This window comes from Oryza sativa, chromosome 4, assembly GCF_034140825.1.
Source record: "Oryza sativa Japonica Group chromosome 4, ASM3414082v1".
Classification (NCBI taxonomy): domain Eukaryota; kingdom Viridiplantae; phylum Streptophyta; class Magnoliopsida; order Poales; family Poaceae; genus Oryza; species Oryza sativa.
In genome coordinates this window covers 16,678,620-16,696,505 of record NC_089038.1, presented here as the reverse complement: position 1 = coordinate 16,696,505, position 17,886 = coordinate 16,678,620, and the positions used below count along the sequence as shown (strand labels likewise).

The 17,886-nt window shown below is 50.2% G+C and overlaps 1 protein-coding gene across 1 annotated transcript; it reads right to left on the bottom strand.

Annotated features, from left to right (window-relative positions):
- Nucleotides 1-12,202: 12,202 nt before the first annotated feature.
- Nucleotides 12,203-15,382, bottom strand: LOC136356199 (uncharacterized). The gene is made up of 3 exons (XM_066309789.1): nt 15,153-15,382; nt 13,142-14,660; nt 12,203-13,048 (listed from the first exon to the last, which is right to left on the bottom strand). Exons 1-3 carry the CDS (start codon nt 15,380-15,382, stop codon nt 12,203-12,205), a joined length of 2,595 nt encoding a protein of 864 aa, XP_066165886.1.
- Between the last annotated feature and the right edge of the window lie 2,504 nt (nt 15,383-17,886).

The following is a 17,886-nucleotide window of genomic DNA, read 5'->3' as shown; positions in this document are numbered from 1 at the left end:
GGTGGGATGGCGAGACGGCGTCTGACCTCTACACCGACTTTGTCATCGAGTACAACACGGTGTACCACCCAAGCGCTAAGGCTGGACAACATCAAGGCCACAATGGATCACCCACGCCGGCCGCGACCTCGTCACGGACGACATCAAGCTCACCAGCACGCGGTTGAACACCTTCGGTGCACAGAGATGCATCTGAGGTGGAATTTGTGTCGCCACCACTTGGAGCTAAAGAGAACCTCGACGCTGATCATGATGACGTGCTGCTCCGTTACCGCACCATCGAGAATGTGTTGGGATCAGCCGCGCCGCTGGGGCTCGCATGACGGGAAGTTCTGGAAGAACTGATGTTGGTGAGCGGAGAAGAGCATGTGTCCTTCAGGCAGGCTGAGCAAGAGGAGGCTTCGCGTCGCGCCATGCTCGACGAAATTGCTTCAATTGAAGAAAACAAGACCTGGAGACTGGTTGATCTACCGCCTGGACATCGACCGATCAGGTTGAAGTGGGTGTACAAATTGAAGAAAGACGCTCGAGGGGTCGTCATCAAGCACAAGGCGCGACTGGTGGCCAAAGGCTATGTGCAGTGAGCCGGAATTGATTTTGATGAGGTATTCGCTCTAGTTACTCGTCTCGATTCTTTACGCCTGTTGCTTGCCCTTGCCGCGCAGGAAGGTGGAATGTTCATCACATGGACGTGAAATCAGCTTTCTTGAATGGGGAGCTAGCTGAGGAGGTATATGTTGCCCAACCACCGGGATTCGAAGTTGAGGGGGAAGAAACCAAAGTGTACTGGCTGGTCAAGGCACTGTACGGGCTACGACAAGTGCCCCGAGCTTGGAATACCAAGCTGGACTGTACTCTGAAGAAGCTAGGCTTTGTGCAAAGCCCGCTGGAGCATGGTTTATATGCACGCGGTGCTGGCGGTTCGAGACTGCTGGTTAGTGTTTACGTTGATGACTTGGTGATCTTTGGAGCAGATGATGCCATGATTGGTGATTTTAACAAGCAGATGATGGTTGAATTCAAGATGAGTTATCTTGGCCCTTTAAGTTTTTATCTGGGGATTCAGGTGATTCAGAAGGGGGTGCCATCAGTCTGAACCAGGCAGCCTATGCGACGAAGATCGTGGAGAAGGCTGGCCTTGTGGGATGCAATCCTTGTGCTACACCCATGGAGCCACGGCTGCGGCTTAGCAAGGAAAGTACAACGCCATTGGTAGATGCCACTGAATATAGAAGTTTGGTTGGGAGTCTATGCTATCTAGTGAACACTAGACCCGATCTTGCGTTCGCCGTTGGATATGTAAGCTGGTTCATGGAGAGACCAACGGACGAACACCTGGCAGCTGTGAAGAGAATCGTCCGGTATCTGGCGGGAACGATCCATCTGGGATGTCGCTACACAAAAGGTGGGGAGAAGAAGCTGCAAGGCTATAGTGACAGTGACATGGCTAGCGACATTGACACTCGCAAGAGCATTACCGTACCGGCGTGCTATTCTTTCTTGGTGAAAATTTGATCAGCTGGCAGTCACAGAAACAACGGGTTAACACTCTCATCATATGAGTCTGAATACATTGCAACAGGAACCCCCTCTAGCAATGGATTTATGTATTGCTACAAGTCCATATAAGTGCTGCAAAGGTCTACAGCAACGCATTTAGTATGTGTTGCCTATGCTGGCATTGCTAGGTTATACACGTTGCTGCTCGGTAGTAATATATAGATAAGTGTTGTAAATATCCGTTGCAAGTTAGCAACAAAGTGCAAAACAATACCAGAAGATTTATATGCACTGCTATTTTCAATTGCCAGTGATCATTACTCACATGACAATATTTCTATTAATAATTCACCGCAATATGATGTACAACTGATTTCATTTTAAAAAAAATAATTCATATATTATAAGCATAAATCTCAATATTCTTTACAAAGACCTCACAGAGATACAATTTGTCAATACACCACAACATAATACTGACTAGTCTAGCCTTACACTAAAAATATTTTATATCATTTTCCACAAACTTTGCTTCAATATTCCCGTGTTATAGGCAAATGTCCAAAATATGAAATCTTCCTGGGACTATTTAGGCGTGAAAGATCAACATTTACTTGTAAGTATCAAAGACTGGAGGAGATAACAAAAACCACTGATAGTAGTAAACAAAATGAAAGCTAGTTGATTACCTTTTAGTTCGAAGCATCTTCAGGATTATGTATTGTATGTCTTTTGCTGAAGAAAATGGCACATTGAAAATCTCAGCACTTATATACTTTATTTGGGAACTAACAAGAAGCAGGAACACCTTCATCGTTTCATTAAATAGTTTTTGGAATAAGGTTTACATATGAGGATAGTAGGAAAAGTTGCATGATTTCTTTCTTTCTGGTACTGAAGATAAATTATATCCAAGTGTGCCGCTATGGTCTTATATGATTTCCGACTCTACATGCTCTTCTGTAGCAATACCAAGTTATAGCTGATCTAATCAAATGAAATTGCCACAAAATTGACGTGCTCAAATTTATCACTGATGCAGTATTGTGATATATTATGAGTATGTATATATACGACAACACTTTTAAATGCTACAAGTCTAGGACACCAAACATGAAAGAGTTTAAGACAGCAGGCTGGAGGCATCTTTGTAATTTTCTATGTTGTTGTCCCCTGCAAAAAGGGTTGGCAGATCAAAACAATTAGTTGATCCAGAAGTTAATACATGTATTTGAGAATTAATATAATAGATGTAAAAAATCTGTGAAGTATGTATATATGATCTTGGTTCTTGAATTAATATTACTATAACGCAGTTTCAGTTTCAGGAATTATTATCATAGGACACAACCCCATTGTTTATGAACTCCATATGCTCTCGTTTCAGTCAGAACATGGCTTTGTTTGTGTAAGTAACATAGGAAAAATTATTATTAGAGCTTAGAAGACTAGGGCATAGGTTTACAATATCAATCTTATAGGCCTTGTTATTTAGAATATCAGTATTATGGAAAAAGAAGATGAACAATTTCTGCAATCCACATCTGCCTGTATGTATTAATCAGCAAGATGAAAATACTGCTTCCTTTTTGACATGCATATGTATCTTTCGTTGTGGCATGCTCATACCCATATATCTAAGATGATTAGAGGAAGTTGTAGCCTTCTCCGTGGAACAAAAATTAGCAACTTAACTACTACTGGTTGATTGCTGCAGCAAGGATTCGTAAATCATATGCACCATCGACACAAGAAAAAAAAAAGAAACAAATGAAGTAGATCTGCAGAGGAACAGAGCAGCTCAGAGCAAGAAAGAATTCAGGAGCAGAGAGCAAACCTTGATCTACAGTTCTACACGGTCCTTGTCGCACAGCTGCCGTCGTTTCTAGCCAGACTGGATGTCCCCCATGATCTGTGCGTCGCCGCTCGCCCGTCGCTGCACCCTGCCAACTCCTCCCATGACGCCGTGCCTAGCGTCCTACCTGCGCATCCCACCACACCATGCCTAGAGACCATGCCATTCCCGGAGGCCGACGGTCGGCTTGCAGCCACCGCGCCGCAAGAGATTGGACGGGATGGGGGATTCAGCGATACCTTTCGGGATCCGCATGCAGCAGGGACTTAGGGTTGGCCAGTTTGGGTGGGCTTAGTGGGCTGGGCAATTGGGGAGCTCATATGGTCAATGCGTTGCTGGATTGACTCAGTTACTGGTAGTTGTGGACCCAGCAACACATGAGAGATCCGTTGCAAGCCATGTGTTGGTGGAGGGGGGTTCGTGTTGTTGTGGCTGGGGAGATCCTGTCAACACTGGAGGGGAACTTGTAGACATCCTGACGAGCAAAATTCCAGGAACTGCGGGAACAAATTGGTATGATTTCGGTAGACTCAGCACATAAGGCTTAGGGGGAGTTTTGTTAACAATAAACTTGTGTGCTAACTTAGTTTATCTGCATGGGTTTCATTTTGAGTCTGTACGCGTGAGCCTATGATCTGTGTGAATAGCCATCGTGAGGGCATCTGAGGCTAGCTCGCTGTTCGCGTCGTGTGCCGGAATTTGAGGACACGTTGTGTGGCTGTGGGGATAGACGCAGCTAGATCACGGCAGTAGAATCGGTCCTAGTGGTTGTATTTCCGGTTTTTGAGTTGCTCTTTTTAAGGAAGTAAACAAAAAAGCATCAATGGTTGCGCTGCACCAAAATGATTTCCTCTGTTTCCTCTGTCTCCTCTGTCTCAGCGATTTGCAGGTTTAGCTAAAGTTCACGTGTGTTGTGTTCCGTCAAATTCCCGTGGTCGATCCTTGGGTAAGTCCATGTTTTATTACTTCACTATCCGTGTACAAAACCAGCATGGGCCTTATGCGATTAGGTGACGGGCTACATTGCCCTGGCCCGTTAAGCTATGTTGGTATATATGCTTTTGCCCACTTCTTTTTTTCCTTCTCACTGGTGGTATACACACTTGGGCTTTCTACTGGGAGAGTATGTGGGCTGGAATGCTGGTTTGAGCAGCCACATGGATTTGCTGACTTTACAGTATAGGGGATCTTTTTTTTTTTGAACTTCTACAGTACAGGGGATCTTGATTTTGTGGTTCGCCATGTTGATTTGTTTTTGGCTCCAATAGCTTGAAATTCTGATTTATATGTTTGACATGTGGTCATGTGGAGATGAAATGGGAGCTTTGAAGGAGACGAGGCCAATTTTTGTTAGAGGTATAGCATTTTGCATGGTGACATGAAAATATCATTGTGTGGATTGGCGGCCTTTACTCGCCAGATGCCTATGAAAAGCACTTATTTTTTTGTAAGCAGTGATATCGATAAGGGGGCATTGGTTTGTGGAGCACAATTGCTCTGATGTATTTTGGTGTTGGTCTGAGTTACTTTTTGGTACATCAAAGTGATTTTGGTCTTAATATGGGTTACTTTTTGGGGGGTTTTGATTCCTTTTGATGAATGGACTGGGACACTTTTTGGTTGCAATGAACTGCTACATCTCTGCACCCTGCACAGTGCGGGATCCGGGATTTTTTGTTTTTTGAACGTGAACCAAAGAAGCTATTGCTATATTCCTGGTGGTTCTGTTTGTAAGTGAATTTTTCTCGAATATGCAGGAGAACTGCATATCATTGCATACACGCAAACCCTCACTTCCTCACAACGGTTCAGCAAACCACCAAAAACAAAATATCAAAACAACAAATCGAAGAACAATAGCAACATGACCTCTAGCTGGCAGCAGCCTCAAGCTACACCAAACCTCTGGTCCAAAAGTTTCCTTCTTCAGCAATCTGCACTAAAGCTGTATGGATATTTTGGGTACAATACCAATAAATGTATAATCATTCTCATACTTCCAGAACATTCATGCGCCAATATATGATCAGCGTATTTATGCCACGCTTCTAGCTGGTCGGGATCACCAAGTTAATCATCAGCCACCAGCTACATAACACAATATCCTCCACCCTTGGTGAGAAGTCTGGCAACAGAAAAGCGATAGAAGAGGGACAACCAAACATACCTAGCTAGAGAAGACAATGTTTGCAAAATTGTATGGGGTTGTCTCCTGCTCCTGGTCAAATCAAGGGCAGTGATTTGGGTGAGGCAAACCAAGGGTAAGTATATCAACCGTCCAACGCCTTGTGCGCCGCCAACCATCAAATTTAGAAATTGTAAGAAATTACATGGCTGGCTCCATATTTTGCCATCAACGAGTGCTAATTGCAAGAAATTTCATCGTACAGGTGATTTAGTCTAATAAATGCCATCACCGTCAGTTTTCTACCGCCATCTACTAAGTGATAAGAAAAGACCATTTTACCCCTTGGTACTACTAGAAAAATAATTTATCGCCACGAAAAAACTCGTAGTATCAATGCTAAAATTGTGGCAATAGATTAATGTTGCTACAATCTTAAAATCGTTGCTAGCCGTGGTAATAAATAGCGTGGTAATAGGTGTTGTCGAAACGACAACCGCATACGTCGAAAGACGTGGTTACTCAACAGTGGTTGGAAAGAAACGAAGTGTGTTAATTTTAGAATTTTTTACTCCGGATCCCCCCATTACATGGCCCCAGGGGACTATTTATAGCTTCATTACAGGTTCTTACTACTAGGGTTTAGGTTATACAGGGGAATTTATATGGTTGCCCTTACGAAAGGGACATTTACAGGGGTACATAATGTTATGGAGGCTCATGGGTCCCTGATGGGCCGTCGGGCGATCGCCGGCCCTATAGCCCCTAGGCTTGATGGGCCGGAAAGGCTTCTTCGGCCCTCGCGGGGGCGAACTCGCCATGGCGAAGTCGTCTTCCTTCGGCAGATACTCTTCGCCTTGCACCCTTCGCCTGGGACGCCTCTGGCTTACTCGCACGACCCCTCGCCTCTCGCCGTTCTTGCTCCATAGTCTTCGCCACGGGTTTCAGCAGATTTGGTCGAAGGGCCTCATGCCATCCGCCAACAAGCCCCTCACGGGCAAGGGTGAGAATGGAGCTTCGGCCGAGACCGTGCACACCATGTGGTATGGTACGCGGCGCCCCCTTTCGACCGATGCTCCTGCCGAAACCTACATTGTTCCTGCAAATAAAGTTTGTTATTTGTACGGCTGGTATTATTTTGCCGCTCTTCGCCTCCTGCGGTCAGTGGTATATATATTTTTTTACTTTTCCTGGGCCGAAAGGAACAGTATTGGGCTTTCCCTTCGTGGGCTTTTTTACTGTGCTGCTCGGTCGATGGGAATTTACCGTTTTGCCTACCCTTGTGACACGTGGCGCTTTCTTACTGGTGGGTAGGCGAACCATCGCCCGGGTGAGCTATATATTCCCACCCCTCTTTCCTTTTCATCACCACACTTACCATTTTTACCGCGTGCGCTCTCTTCCTCCGTTCTTTCCTTCCACAGCGTTTCCTGACCCCTCAGGTGCTTCGCCCATTCTCTTCCTTCGCCAACGCATACACACCGTTCGCCATGGCCCCTCGCAAGCCAAAACCTGCTTTGGCGAAAGGGCCGGATCCCGGCCGGGTTGATGACGACAGCACCGCCTTTTTGGGGGTTTCTCACGTGGACGACGTCGAGCTGGCGAATTTGGTCAGCTCTGGGGCGTTGGTTGAGGGGCAGGCTTTCGCCCCAGGGAAAGCCGTGGTGCCGAAGCCTATCGACAATCGGACGGTGGTGTTCGCCGTCTTTTTTGAGGCAGGGCTACGGTTTCCGTGCAACGTGTTGTTGCCGGAGATCCTTCGCCTTTTCCAGTTGAGCCCATCGGCGCTAGTTCGGATCTTCATCTTCGAATGGGCGTGCCGGACTTCCGGGTTTGAGCCTAGCGCCGAACTCTTCGGCGCCATATTTTTCGCCACCGTGAACTCGAAAATGGTGATTACCCCGGCTGGAACAAAGAAGACAGTGTTCGGGAGCGTGAACTTTAACGTTCGCCCTGAGTGGTCCGATCTCTGGCCGGTGAACGCCGCCATGTCGAAGTGGGACCACCATTGGATGGCGAGGTGGTTCTTTCACACCATCCCCTTCGAGGCTGGTTCTGACTCGGCGAAAGCCCTTCGGTGCCGTCGCAGGGCGATTGCGCCGAACCGGAAACCCAAGATCGCCGTGGACGGCGCTATGGAGGCACGGTTCGTTCTACTCCGTAAGGTTTGCTCCTGCCTTAGTTGCCGTGACTTGGTGGAGGAATTTTGTATGCTTCGCATCTTTCCCCTCTCCCAGTCATGGCAAGTCACGGTTGATCAAGACGAAGAGATTGACGGTTTGCCGAAGTTGGTTCTTCTTGAGGGAATGAACAGTAAGACTGTTATTTCGCTATGCACTCCTGTGCTTTGTTATGTTGCCTTGTTCGACATTTAATGTAGCTACACCCTTTACTTTTGCAGTGTTGACTCTCGACCAGGCTGAAGCCGAAGCCCGCAGGATGATCGGCGATGTATCGGTCGTCAAGTATAGCGAGCTGCTGACACGACAAGCAGCTGGCCGGGCAAACTGGGTTTACAACAGTGAATTGCCTCCCCGGGCGAACCCCCACAAAGCCGACGACGATGCAGGACCTTCGCGAAAGCGAACGCGCGGACAAGTGAAGCTTGTCCCTAGGAAGCGAAGGGTTCCTGCTTCGTCGGATTCCGACGCCGACGACGAGGATCATGCCGAAGAGCATGACGGCGAGGAGGAAGGGGAGGAAGAAGAGGAGGTGGAGGCCGTGGCGAAAAGGCCGCAAACGAGGCGATCGAAGACCGCGTCGACACCCCTGGCTACACTCCTACTCCAAGTCCCGGCCACAACGAGACCGGGGTGGAGTCGAACAGCTCCCCCCTTCGACGAAAGGATGTGGAAGGGGCGAAGGCCCTAGTTGCGTTCTCGTCGAGCAAGGCGGCGAAGGGAGGTCCGGTCAAGAAGATCTCTAAAAAGAAAGGACTCGTCGACATCGCTCGCGTTTTTAGTGACGACGAGTCTTCTGACGAGACTCCGACTTCACCCGCTGGCCGCAGCCTGGACCTTTCGATCGCCCCCATTCTTCCACTCGGCGCTAATGGGGCAGGCAGCAGCGCCATCACCGGGGCTTCAGCCTCCGCCGAACGGATCATGATGGCTGCGGCGAGGGTCTTCGGGAGCCCTCTGCGTGAACCAGCTATTTCGCCGTTAGTCAAGACGAAGGGGAAGGGTGCGGCCGCCGAAGCATCTGCCTCGGAGTATTCCCTTGCGGCGCCCCACTTCGCCCCTGGTGATTTCGAGACCCGGGCGGACCTTATTCCCTTTGTGGAGGGAGTAAGCAATCTTGTCCTACCTGCCAGCACCCCGAGCCTATTCACCGAACTAAATGAGTTCGATGAGGGGTGTTCTGCTATTAAAAGCTTGGTAGTTCGGGTATGCTTTTTCTCCCTTCATCATTTTCCTCTCCCCTTTTCTTTTACCTGTCTCATAATTAACATTTTGTTCTCTTCGCCCGCTCGTATCTTGCATCCAGATTCTTGCGGCTCACTGTTCGACAGAGCGAACCGCGTGGGCCCGTCTTGACGGATTTAAGAACCGTCTTCGGGCCAAGGACGACGAAATAAGCCGCAGAACTTGGAGATGGAGGCACTCGCCAACACACTCAAAGAGGCGAAAGCTGAAATCAAGCGCCTCCAATCCGAGTTGGAGAAAGGAAAAAAGGCTAGGGCCGAGGTCGATTGCCTCAAGGCCAAACTGGAGAAGGGGAGAGAGGCCATAGCGGAGGTTGATCGCCTGCAGGCCGAATTGAAGGAGGAAAAGGCCCATTCCGCCGTGCTGACTGATTACTATAACCTCACTGAGCCGAAGATGGAAGCTCTTCGCCTGAAGGTTAGCAAGGCCGAAGCGAGCGTTGTGGATGAGTCGCAGCGGTTTTCGCGGGAGATGGCGAAAACCATCGAATCCGCGAGAACGGCTTGCCAAACGCTCCGCCTCGCGCTTACTGACATGGGCGCGAAGGTGCGAGGGGTCTCTGCCGAAGATGCCTCAGCTTTCGACTTCTCCGAGTGGACCCAGCAGGCTGGCGGTTCGGTTTCGGACTGTGCCACTACGTACGGCAATTGCTGTGCGCGTGTATCAGCGGCCTTCACTTTGGGCCTTTTGCAACAGTTCGTCTGCGAGCACGTCGCCGAGTTCCCTAACTATGCGAAGGGGGACTGGGAGATTAGTGCGCAGAACATTACGCCTGCTCTTCGCGCGTGGCGAAAACAGTTCTGGCAGAAGGACGGCCCGTCCGCTGCCAAGGCGCGGCTTTTGGAGCAACTAGCAAAGGCGGAGGCGGCAGACCGGAGCGAAGAAGAGGACATGGCAGGCGAAGAGGGTGGAGGCGATGCCCAGGATCACCCAGAGGTGTGAGGCCCTCCGCCCTTTCCTTAGATTTTTGTAGTTTTCCTTCTTCTTTTTGCGTTTGCCTGTTGAGGCGAACGATGTATATTCGGCAGGCTGCCGCTAACCCTCCTTACTGTAGCCAAAAAAGGTCTCTCGTATATTTGGAATGTATGACACAATCTTAGCCACCTTTTGATGGTCGAAGTCTTTGGCGTATTATTATTTCGCTCATTTCGCATTATGCCATACCTTCCTTTTTTTTCACCTATTCTTACAATGTAAATTGTGTTTTGCCCTTTCTGCACTGTCTACCAGGGTGTTCGCCGAAAGTCGTGCATTCGGCCCCCTTCTGGGAGCTGGCGAAGTCAAAACGAGAAATTTGTGGCATTGAAGGGTCTGCCGAAGGTCCGATGCCCATTTTGGCCTTTTTATCGCGAAATGGAGATAAACAGTCGCAGCTATAAGGTTTTTAAGGTTGCCGGCTGGCTGCGGGCGTACCCCAGGCGAACCTTAGAAGACTACGACCTTGTTCATTCAAGACGTTTGGAGGATATGGCTCGCTTTTGGCGAAACCATCAGAAGACTAATCGTCAGGAAGCGATCTCTCAGTGTCGTTACAGTTTAGTCAGTGTTTCGCCCCCTACTCCTCTTAGGGTTGTGTATGATATTAGTAGTGATGACGAACCTAGTTCGCCTGACCATTCCTTAGGGAGAGATAGTGACTACGGGGGCGAAGATGTAATTTACTTGTAAGCTGGGCTGTATTGTATTGTAAACCTTCTATTCTTCGATTATTTTTTCGAAGTTAATAACGATGTGTTTTATTCCCTTTTCGCTATTTTTCGCATTGTCACATTTTGTGCTTTTGTTAGGTCGGAACATGTCATCCCCTTTGCGTATATTAGCGAAATAGGTGTACTGACTTTTCAGCTTTTCGTCGTTCGTTTTCGATCCGTAGCGTTCTGTGCTGCAAGAAACGCTTTTGTTTTTATGTTGATCGAATGTAACGGCGTTCGGCTAGTTATTTTTCGAAACAAGCTGTGGCGGTTTCAACGTTCAGCGAGCGATGCTTCGGCCGATTCGTTTCGCCCCCCTGGCCTTTTTCGTTGATCAGGTGTTTGCCTTGGGGTTTTTCCACAAATTATCAATCACACAAAAATAAAAAGAAGGCGGAGGACACAAGGGTTTTATACTGGTTCGGGCCTCCGTGGTGGATAATAGATCTACATCCAATTTTTTTTGTCTTTTTTCATTTTCCTCTTTTTTTTCTTTTTTTTTTCTTGCCGAAAGGCTTACAAAGTGTCGAAGGGCTTACATGATGATATGTACATTTTTACAAGTTGGCGATTTGGATGCCACCCGTTCTAGACATAGAAGCGCTTGAGAGAGGCGGCGTTCCAGGAATGGTCGAACTCGTCACCTTCTAGTGCCGCCAATCGAAAAGATCCCATCCTAGACTTGTGCTTGATGAGGTATGGTCCTTCCCACTTTGATTCAAGCTTGCCAACAGCAATCGGGTTCGCTTTCTTCCTTAGGACAAGATGACCAGGCATCAGCTCCGTCGGTTGAACTTTTTTGTTGTAAGTTGCCGAAGTGCTTGTGGTATACTGGCGCATGTGCTTCGACTCTTACCCCCTCCAAGAGTTCGAGCGACACCTCGCGCCCCTCTTCGCCCCCAGAGAACATCACCCTTGGTGAGTTAGCCTCTAGCTCCGCTGGGGTCATTGCCTCATCGCCACAAAGAAGCATAAACGGGTTAAACTTGGTTGGTCTTGTGGGGGTCGTCCGAAGGGCCCAGAGAACAGATAGCACTTCCTCTGGCCATTTGCCCTTCGCTGCCCCCTCGAGCCTTTTCTTTAGTGCTTCTAGGATCTTGCCATTTGTACGTTCGACCGCCCCATTTGACTGCGGGTGCACGACTGACGCGAACCTGATTTCCAGGTTAAGTCCTTCGCACATCTCTCTGAACTTGTCAGAGTCGAACCGCTTGTCGTTGTCAGTGATGAACTCTTTTGGCACTCCAAAACGGCAAACAATGTTTTTCCATACAAACTTTTGTACTGCTGCCGAAGTGATTGCCCCGAGGGGTTCGGCTTCAATCCATCGAGAGAAATATTCCACAGCCACAATTGCGAACTTATACCCGTTTCGCGCCACCGGGAACAGCCCAATGATGTCCAGTCCCCATCTGGCGAAGGGCCAGATTGGCGCAATGGGCTGCAAATCATACTAGGGCACGGTTTGGCTTCGGCCATGACGCTGGCAACTTTCGCACTTCTTGATTTTCTCAATACAGACTTTCAACATAGTGGGCCAATAAACTCCTTGTCTAAACACTTTGGAGGCCACTGTTCTTGCGGCTTGGTGCGCGCCACATAGCCCCTAGTGTATCTCCTTTGCCATTTCCTCGCCTTCGGCGAAAGAGATGCAACGAAGTAAGGGTTGAAGTACCCCGGAGCGATAGCGCTGGGCCGAGACCATCTTATACTTCGTGGCTCTGAGTTGCAAGCGCTTTGCTTCTGCTTCGTCTTCCGGAAGCCAGCCAGTTTCAAGATGTTTCACAAACGGGGTTCGCCAGTCGTATGGGTCTTCGCTCAGTTTCACCTGATCGATTGCCATGACCTCCAAGCTGTCCACGGGCACACTTGGTGCATACAGGACTTCGAAAAAGATGCCAGGCGAATGTGGGCCACTAGAAGCAGCAGATTTCGCCAAGGCGTCTCCTTCCTCGTTCCGGCCTCTAGGTAAGTGTTCGACCGTTATGCCGGTGAAGCACTTTTCCATGGACCGAACGGCCTCCAAATACCTCTTCATTCCTTCTTCTTTTGCCTCGAAGGATTTGTCAACATGGCCTGCCACCAGCTTGGAGTCGGTTCGGATTAGCAAGCGCCGGACTCCCAGTGCTTTCGCCTTTCTTAGGCCCAGAAGAACGGCTTCGTATCCTGCTGCGTTGTTGGTTGTGTCGAACTGCAGCCTTGCAGCATACCGAATTGGCACACCATTCGGCGAAATGAGTACTGCCGCAATGCCTACCCCCTTGTGCGACCACGAACCGTTGGAGCACATCACCCAGAATTGTTCGACAGGCTTGGGCTCGGGGGTGAATACTGGTGTCCATTCAGCTACGCAGTCAGCTAGCACTTGAGACTTGACAGCAGTGCGTGCAACAAAACGCAAATCGAACGGGGATAGCTCTGCCGCCCACTTGCTGAGCCGGCCAGTAACTTCCTTGTCTCGGAGTATTTCGCCCAAGGGGTACTATGATGGCACTATGACTTTGTGGGCTTGGAAGTAGTGCTTAAGCTTGCGCGAAGCCATCACCAGGGCGTAAGCGAGCTTTTCCATTTCAATGTATCTTGTCTTTGCTCCTTGCAATGCTTCGGAGACCAAATAGACCGGTTTCTGGCCGAACTCTGTTTCTTGGACGAGGACAGCACTAACTGCCACCGGCGAAGCTGCTAAGTATAGTAGCAGTTTGCTTCTCGGTGCTGGGCTTATCAGAGCTGACGGGCTTTGCAGGTATTGCTTTAGCTCGTCGAACGCTGCTTGGCATTCTGGTGTCCAATTGAACTTTCCCGAGCCCCGGAGGGTCTTGAAGAAGGGCAAACCTCTTTCGGCTGCCTTTGAGAGGAATCGACTAAGTGCCACAATTCGGCCCGCGAGCTTTTGTACCTCATGTACACTCGACGGAGGCTTCATTTGCTGAATGGCGTCGATTTTCTTGGGATTCGCCTCGATGCCTTTTTCAGAAACAAGGAAGCCCAACAGCTTGCCTGCGCGAACGCCGAAAACGCACTTCTCAGGATTCAGTTTTATGCCTGCTGCGCGTAAGTTGTCAAAGGTCTCCTGTAGGTTGGACACATGGTCGAAAGCCTTGCGGCTTTTTACGACGATGTCGTCGACATAAGCTTCCACGTTTCGCCCCAACTGCTTGCAAAGGACCTTGTACACCAGCCTGGCGAAGGTTGCTCCGGTATTCCTCAGGCCGAAAGGCATCCTGAGGTGACAAAATGTGCCGAATGGAGTGATGAAGGCTGTTTTGGGGATGTCGGGCGGGTTCATGTGGATCTGGTGATAGCCGGAATATGCATCCAGGAAACTCATGAGTTCGCAGCCAGCTGTTGAATCCACGAGCTGATCGATCCGTGGCAAGGGGAAATCGTCTTTCGGACATGCTTTGTTCAGGTCTGTGAAATCGACACACATGCGTTTTTTGCTGGTTGACTTCCGCACCAGCACTGGATTCGCCAGCCACTCCGGATGGTCAATCTCTTGAATGACCCCGGCCCTGAGTAGTTTTTGGACTTCGGCTTTCACCGCCTCTTGGCGATCGGCGGACATCTTGCGCAACTTCTGTTTTCTTGGCTTGGCATCTAGCTTGACTGCCAGGTGATGCATGATGAGATCTGTCCAAACACCTCCCACTTCGTCGGGGCTCCAGGCGAAGATATCAATGTTCTTTTTGAGCACCTCTAGGATGCTCCCAGCTTCTTCTTCACCCATGTCGTCCCCTAGTGATACGAGCTTTGTGGGGTTGGCATCATCAATCTGTACCTTTATTATCTTGCTGTGAGGGGTGGGCTTTGGCGCGTGCTTCGGTCGGTCATACGGTTCGGCCTCAACATTGTGCACTTCTCTGTTGATTATGGCCAGATCGCCTTTTGAAGCGGCCGAAGGCTGAAGCCCCTTGACCACTATCACTCCTGTCAGGCCGGGCATCTTGAGCTTGAGATAATTGTGGTGGGAAATGGCTTCGAACTTGTTCAGGGTTGCACGGCCAAAGATGGCGTTGTAGTTGTACGGGATGTCGACGACGTCGAACAGTACTTGCTCTTCACGTCTGTTCTCCCCCGAGCCAAAAGCTATCAGCAAAAGTGCTTGGCCAAGGACTTGAACTGCCTCTCCGCCAAAACCGCGAAGCGATGCTGGTGCTGGGGTAAGGGCTTGGGTGGGCAACCCCATCTTGGCATATGCTTCAGCGAAGATAACATCGGCCGAACTCCCTCTGCCGACCAGGATTCGTCGGACTTCGAAGCCAGCTCTCTCGGCTGAGATCACAAGAGGATCTTGATGCGGGAACATAACTCCTTCGGCGTCTTCCGACCCAAAAGAAATTAGCTGGTTCAGATACTGCGGCGTCCCTTTACCCGCCGAAGTGATGTTGTGGACCGTTCGGATCCGCATCTTCTTCTGCCGTTTGGACAACTGGCTTGGCGGGTCAGCCCTTGTAATCACTTGGATTACCCTTCGCTGTGCATCTTGGCGTTGTTCGGCTGGGGGTGCTTTCTCCTGAACTGCTTCACGAGGTGCTTCGACAGTTGCTCCCTGCTACGGCCTTGGATCTTGCATGTTGCCGCGTTGCCTAATGTTTCGGCATTGCTCCGTGGTGTGCGAAGAGCGTCCGTGGAAGGCGTAGTAGAGGTCTTTTTGGACCTTCTTGCGGACCGGCTGCTGATGGTTGCTTGCTTGCTGGGCGTCGAACTCCTTGCGGAGGGCTTGCACTTCTTCAACAGCCATCACAGCCTTGCCTGCATGGTCGGTTCTGAACTTCCTCCAGGTCATGAGGGCTTGGCCTTGCCTTGGCGGCTGTCCTTGAATCGCCGGCTAAGGCTAGCGAACAGCGAGGGGAGGTGGTTCGGCAACTTGAACTTGTGCTTGAGCTTGAGCAGTGGCGACGGAAGCTTTATCGTACTCAGCTTGTATAGCTTGCCGTCGCTTGGAATCCTCCTCGCCCCTTGCGAAACCGCAATGATGCGAAGTAGGTGCTCAAGTGTCTGTGGCTCCTTGGTGGCGATTTTTCTTGTGAGTTCGCCCTCGAGCAGACCAGCCGAAGCGGCATTTATGACCGATGCCTCGGTTATGTCTTGAACTTGGCACCGGGCTTGCGAGAAGCGACGCATGTACTCCCTTATCGACTCCCCCGGCCTCTAGCAAATGCCAAGTAGATGTTGCTACGTCTTCGGCTCCTCATAGGTGCCTCGAAAGTTAAGGACAAAGACATCGCGCAATTGCTCCCATGAGTAAATGCTATTGGCTGGCAAATTGAAATACCAAGAACGGGTGATGCCGTCTAGAGCGAGATGTATTACCTTTGCCTTGGTATTTTCGTCGCCATGAGCCGCTTCAATCGCGGACTCGTAGATGGAGAGGAATTTCTTCGGGTCAGTTTCGCCTGAGTAGCGTGGGACGGGTGGGAATTTGAACTGGGCTGGAATTGGACGAGTCTTGATTCCTCCACTCAGCGGTAGCCCCTTTTCGCCCCCCGCCCTATTTACGGCACCTTGCTGTGGGTACGGCGTGGCGAAGGGCGAAATCACGGCTTGTGCATGGGGTTGGGCCATGGATGGGTCGAAAGTTGGCTGTTACCATCTCATGGAGGCTTGGATTGGTGCTTGGTTTGCTCCGAAGCCTGGAGTTTGTGCTTGCTACCGAACGGTTGGCGCCTGAGCAGCATTGATGAAGTCGAACTGCGGTCCTTGACTCCATGGCGAAGCCCCCAGACCTGGCTGATTTGACGGCAACCAACTAGGCGCACCTTGACTTGTATTCCCCTCCGGGCGAGCCAATGGGGTTGTACTTGAAATGTTGTGGGGTTGGTTGAGCTGCTGAAGGAAAGCTTGGAGCTGCGACTGCAGAGCCGAAGCCCCTTCTGCCATTGTTTGTGGCACTTGGCCAGGTGGCTGATGGTGCACTTGGGCAGCGACCGGCTGAGCTTGCACTTGCATGTGAGGGGCCGGATCCGCTGCTGCGGGCGATGGCTACCCGGCGAAGTACATTGGCGCTTGCGCGACTTGTGGCGGAAGGTGCTAGGTCGGCACTTGCGGATGGACTTGGAGTGGGACATATCCTGTCGAATACTGGAGGATTGGGGCCCACGTGAGCTTGGTTCGCCTTGCCGCCTCGTATGCTTGTTGTTGTTCTTGCATTTGGCAAAGCATGTCTTGGAGCCGTGCCATGTTCTGCCGCATGGCTTCCATGTCGGCTTCGGTTTGTGCTTCGGGGTCAGGGTTGACTTGGACCTGCCCAGCAGCGAGCGGAGCTGAGGCCGCTGCCAGCTGCGATGGGGCGGCTTGGGGCACCAGCAGTTGGCTTGTCGAAAGGATCTCCGCCCTGGTCTGGAGTGCCCTTGCCGCCGCAGCCGCCTTCGCCACGTTGGCCACGTTCGACACCTGCACAGAGGCGGCAAGGGCCGAAGGCAGTAGTGATGGCGCAGATGCGGAAGCAGATGGCGCTCCTCCATCTTCGGCCACGGGCGCCGAAGGCTCTGCTTCCTCTTCGGCAGCCATGTCCACTCCGGCGTCGCTTTCCTTTCGCCTTGTAACCTTCTCCTTCACGACCTTCTTCTGTGGCATTCGCTCTCAGATGTTTCGCTCGGAGGTCCCCACGGTCGGCGCCAGCTGTTGTCGAAACGACAACCACATAAGTCGGAAGACGTGGTTACTCAACAGTGGTTGGAAAGAAACGAAGTGTGTTAATTTTAGAATTTTTTACTCCGGATCCCCCCATTACATGGCCCCAGGGGACTATTTATAGCCCCATTACAGGTTCTTACTACTAGGGTTTAGGTTATACAGGGGAATTTACATGGTTGCCCTTACGAAAGGGACATTTACAGACAAGAAGCAGAGGAATGCACATTAACAGATGGCGAACTCCGCTTTTCTCGGTGATGGCGATCGTGATGGCGATTAGCCATGATGCCTCCCTCGCCGCCGAGTGGGTGGGATTTCCACCCTGGTAATGAGATCAGGGATCAGTGTCGTCGTCTCCATGGTACTCCGGTGCACTCTTCTTCTTTCTATTGCTTTCATCCTTTCAAATTGGTGGTGGACGTCCCCCGTTCCACTTTTCGTCTTGAGGAGTCCTCTGTTGCCATTGCTCTTAGAGCTTGTTTGGGAGGTTCCCCTGCTGGATTTTTTGTTTCGCATCTCAATGATCGGTGTTACAATTTCTGTGTTCGTGACAAATCTGTTGGTTTGTGGATTTACAACCTCCGATCATATATTTGCCGTGATTATCACATGAGGTTTTTCTTATGGCGTGATGGTGGTCCTAATTGGAGGTTT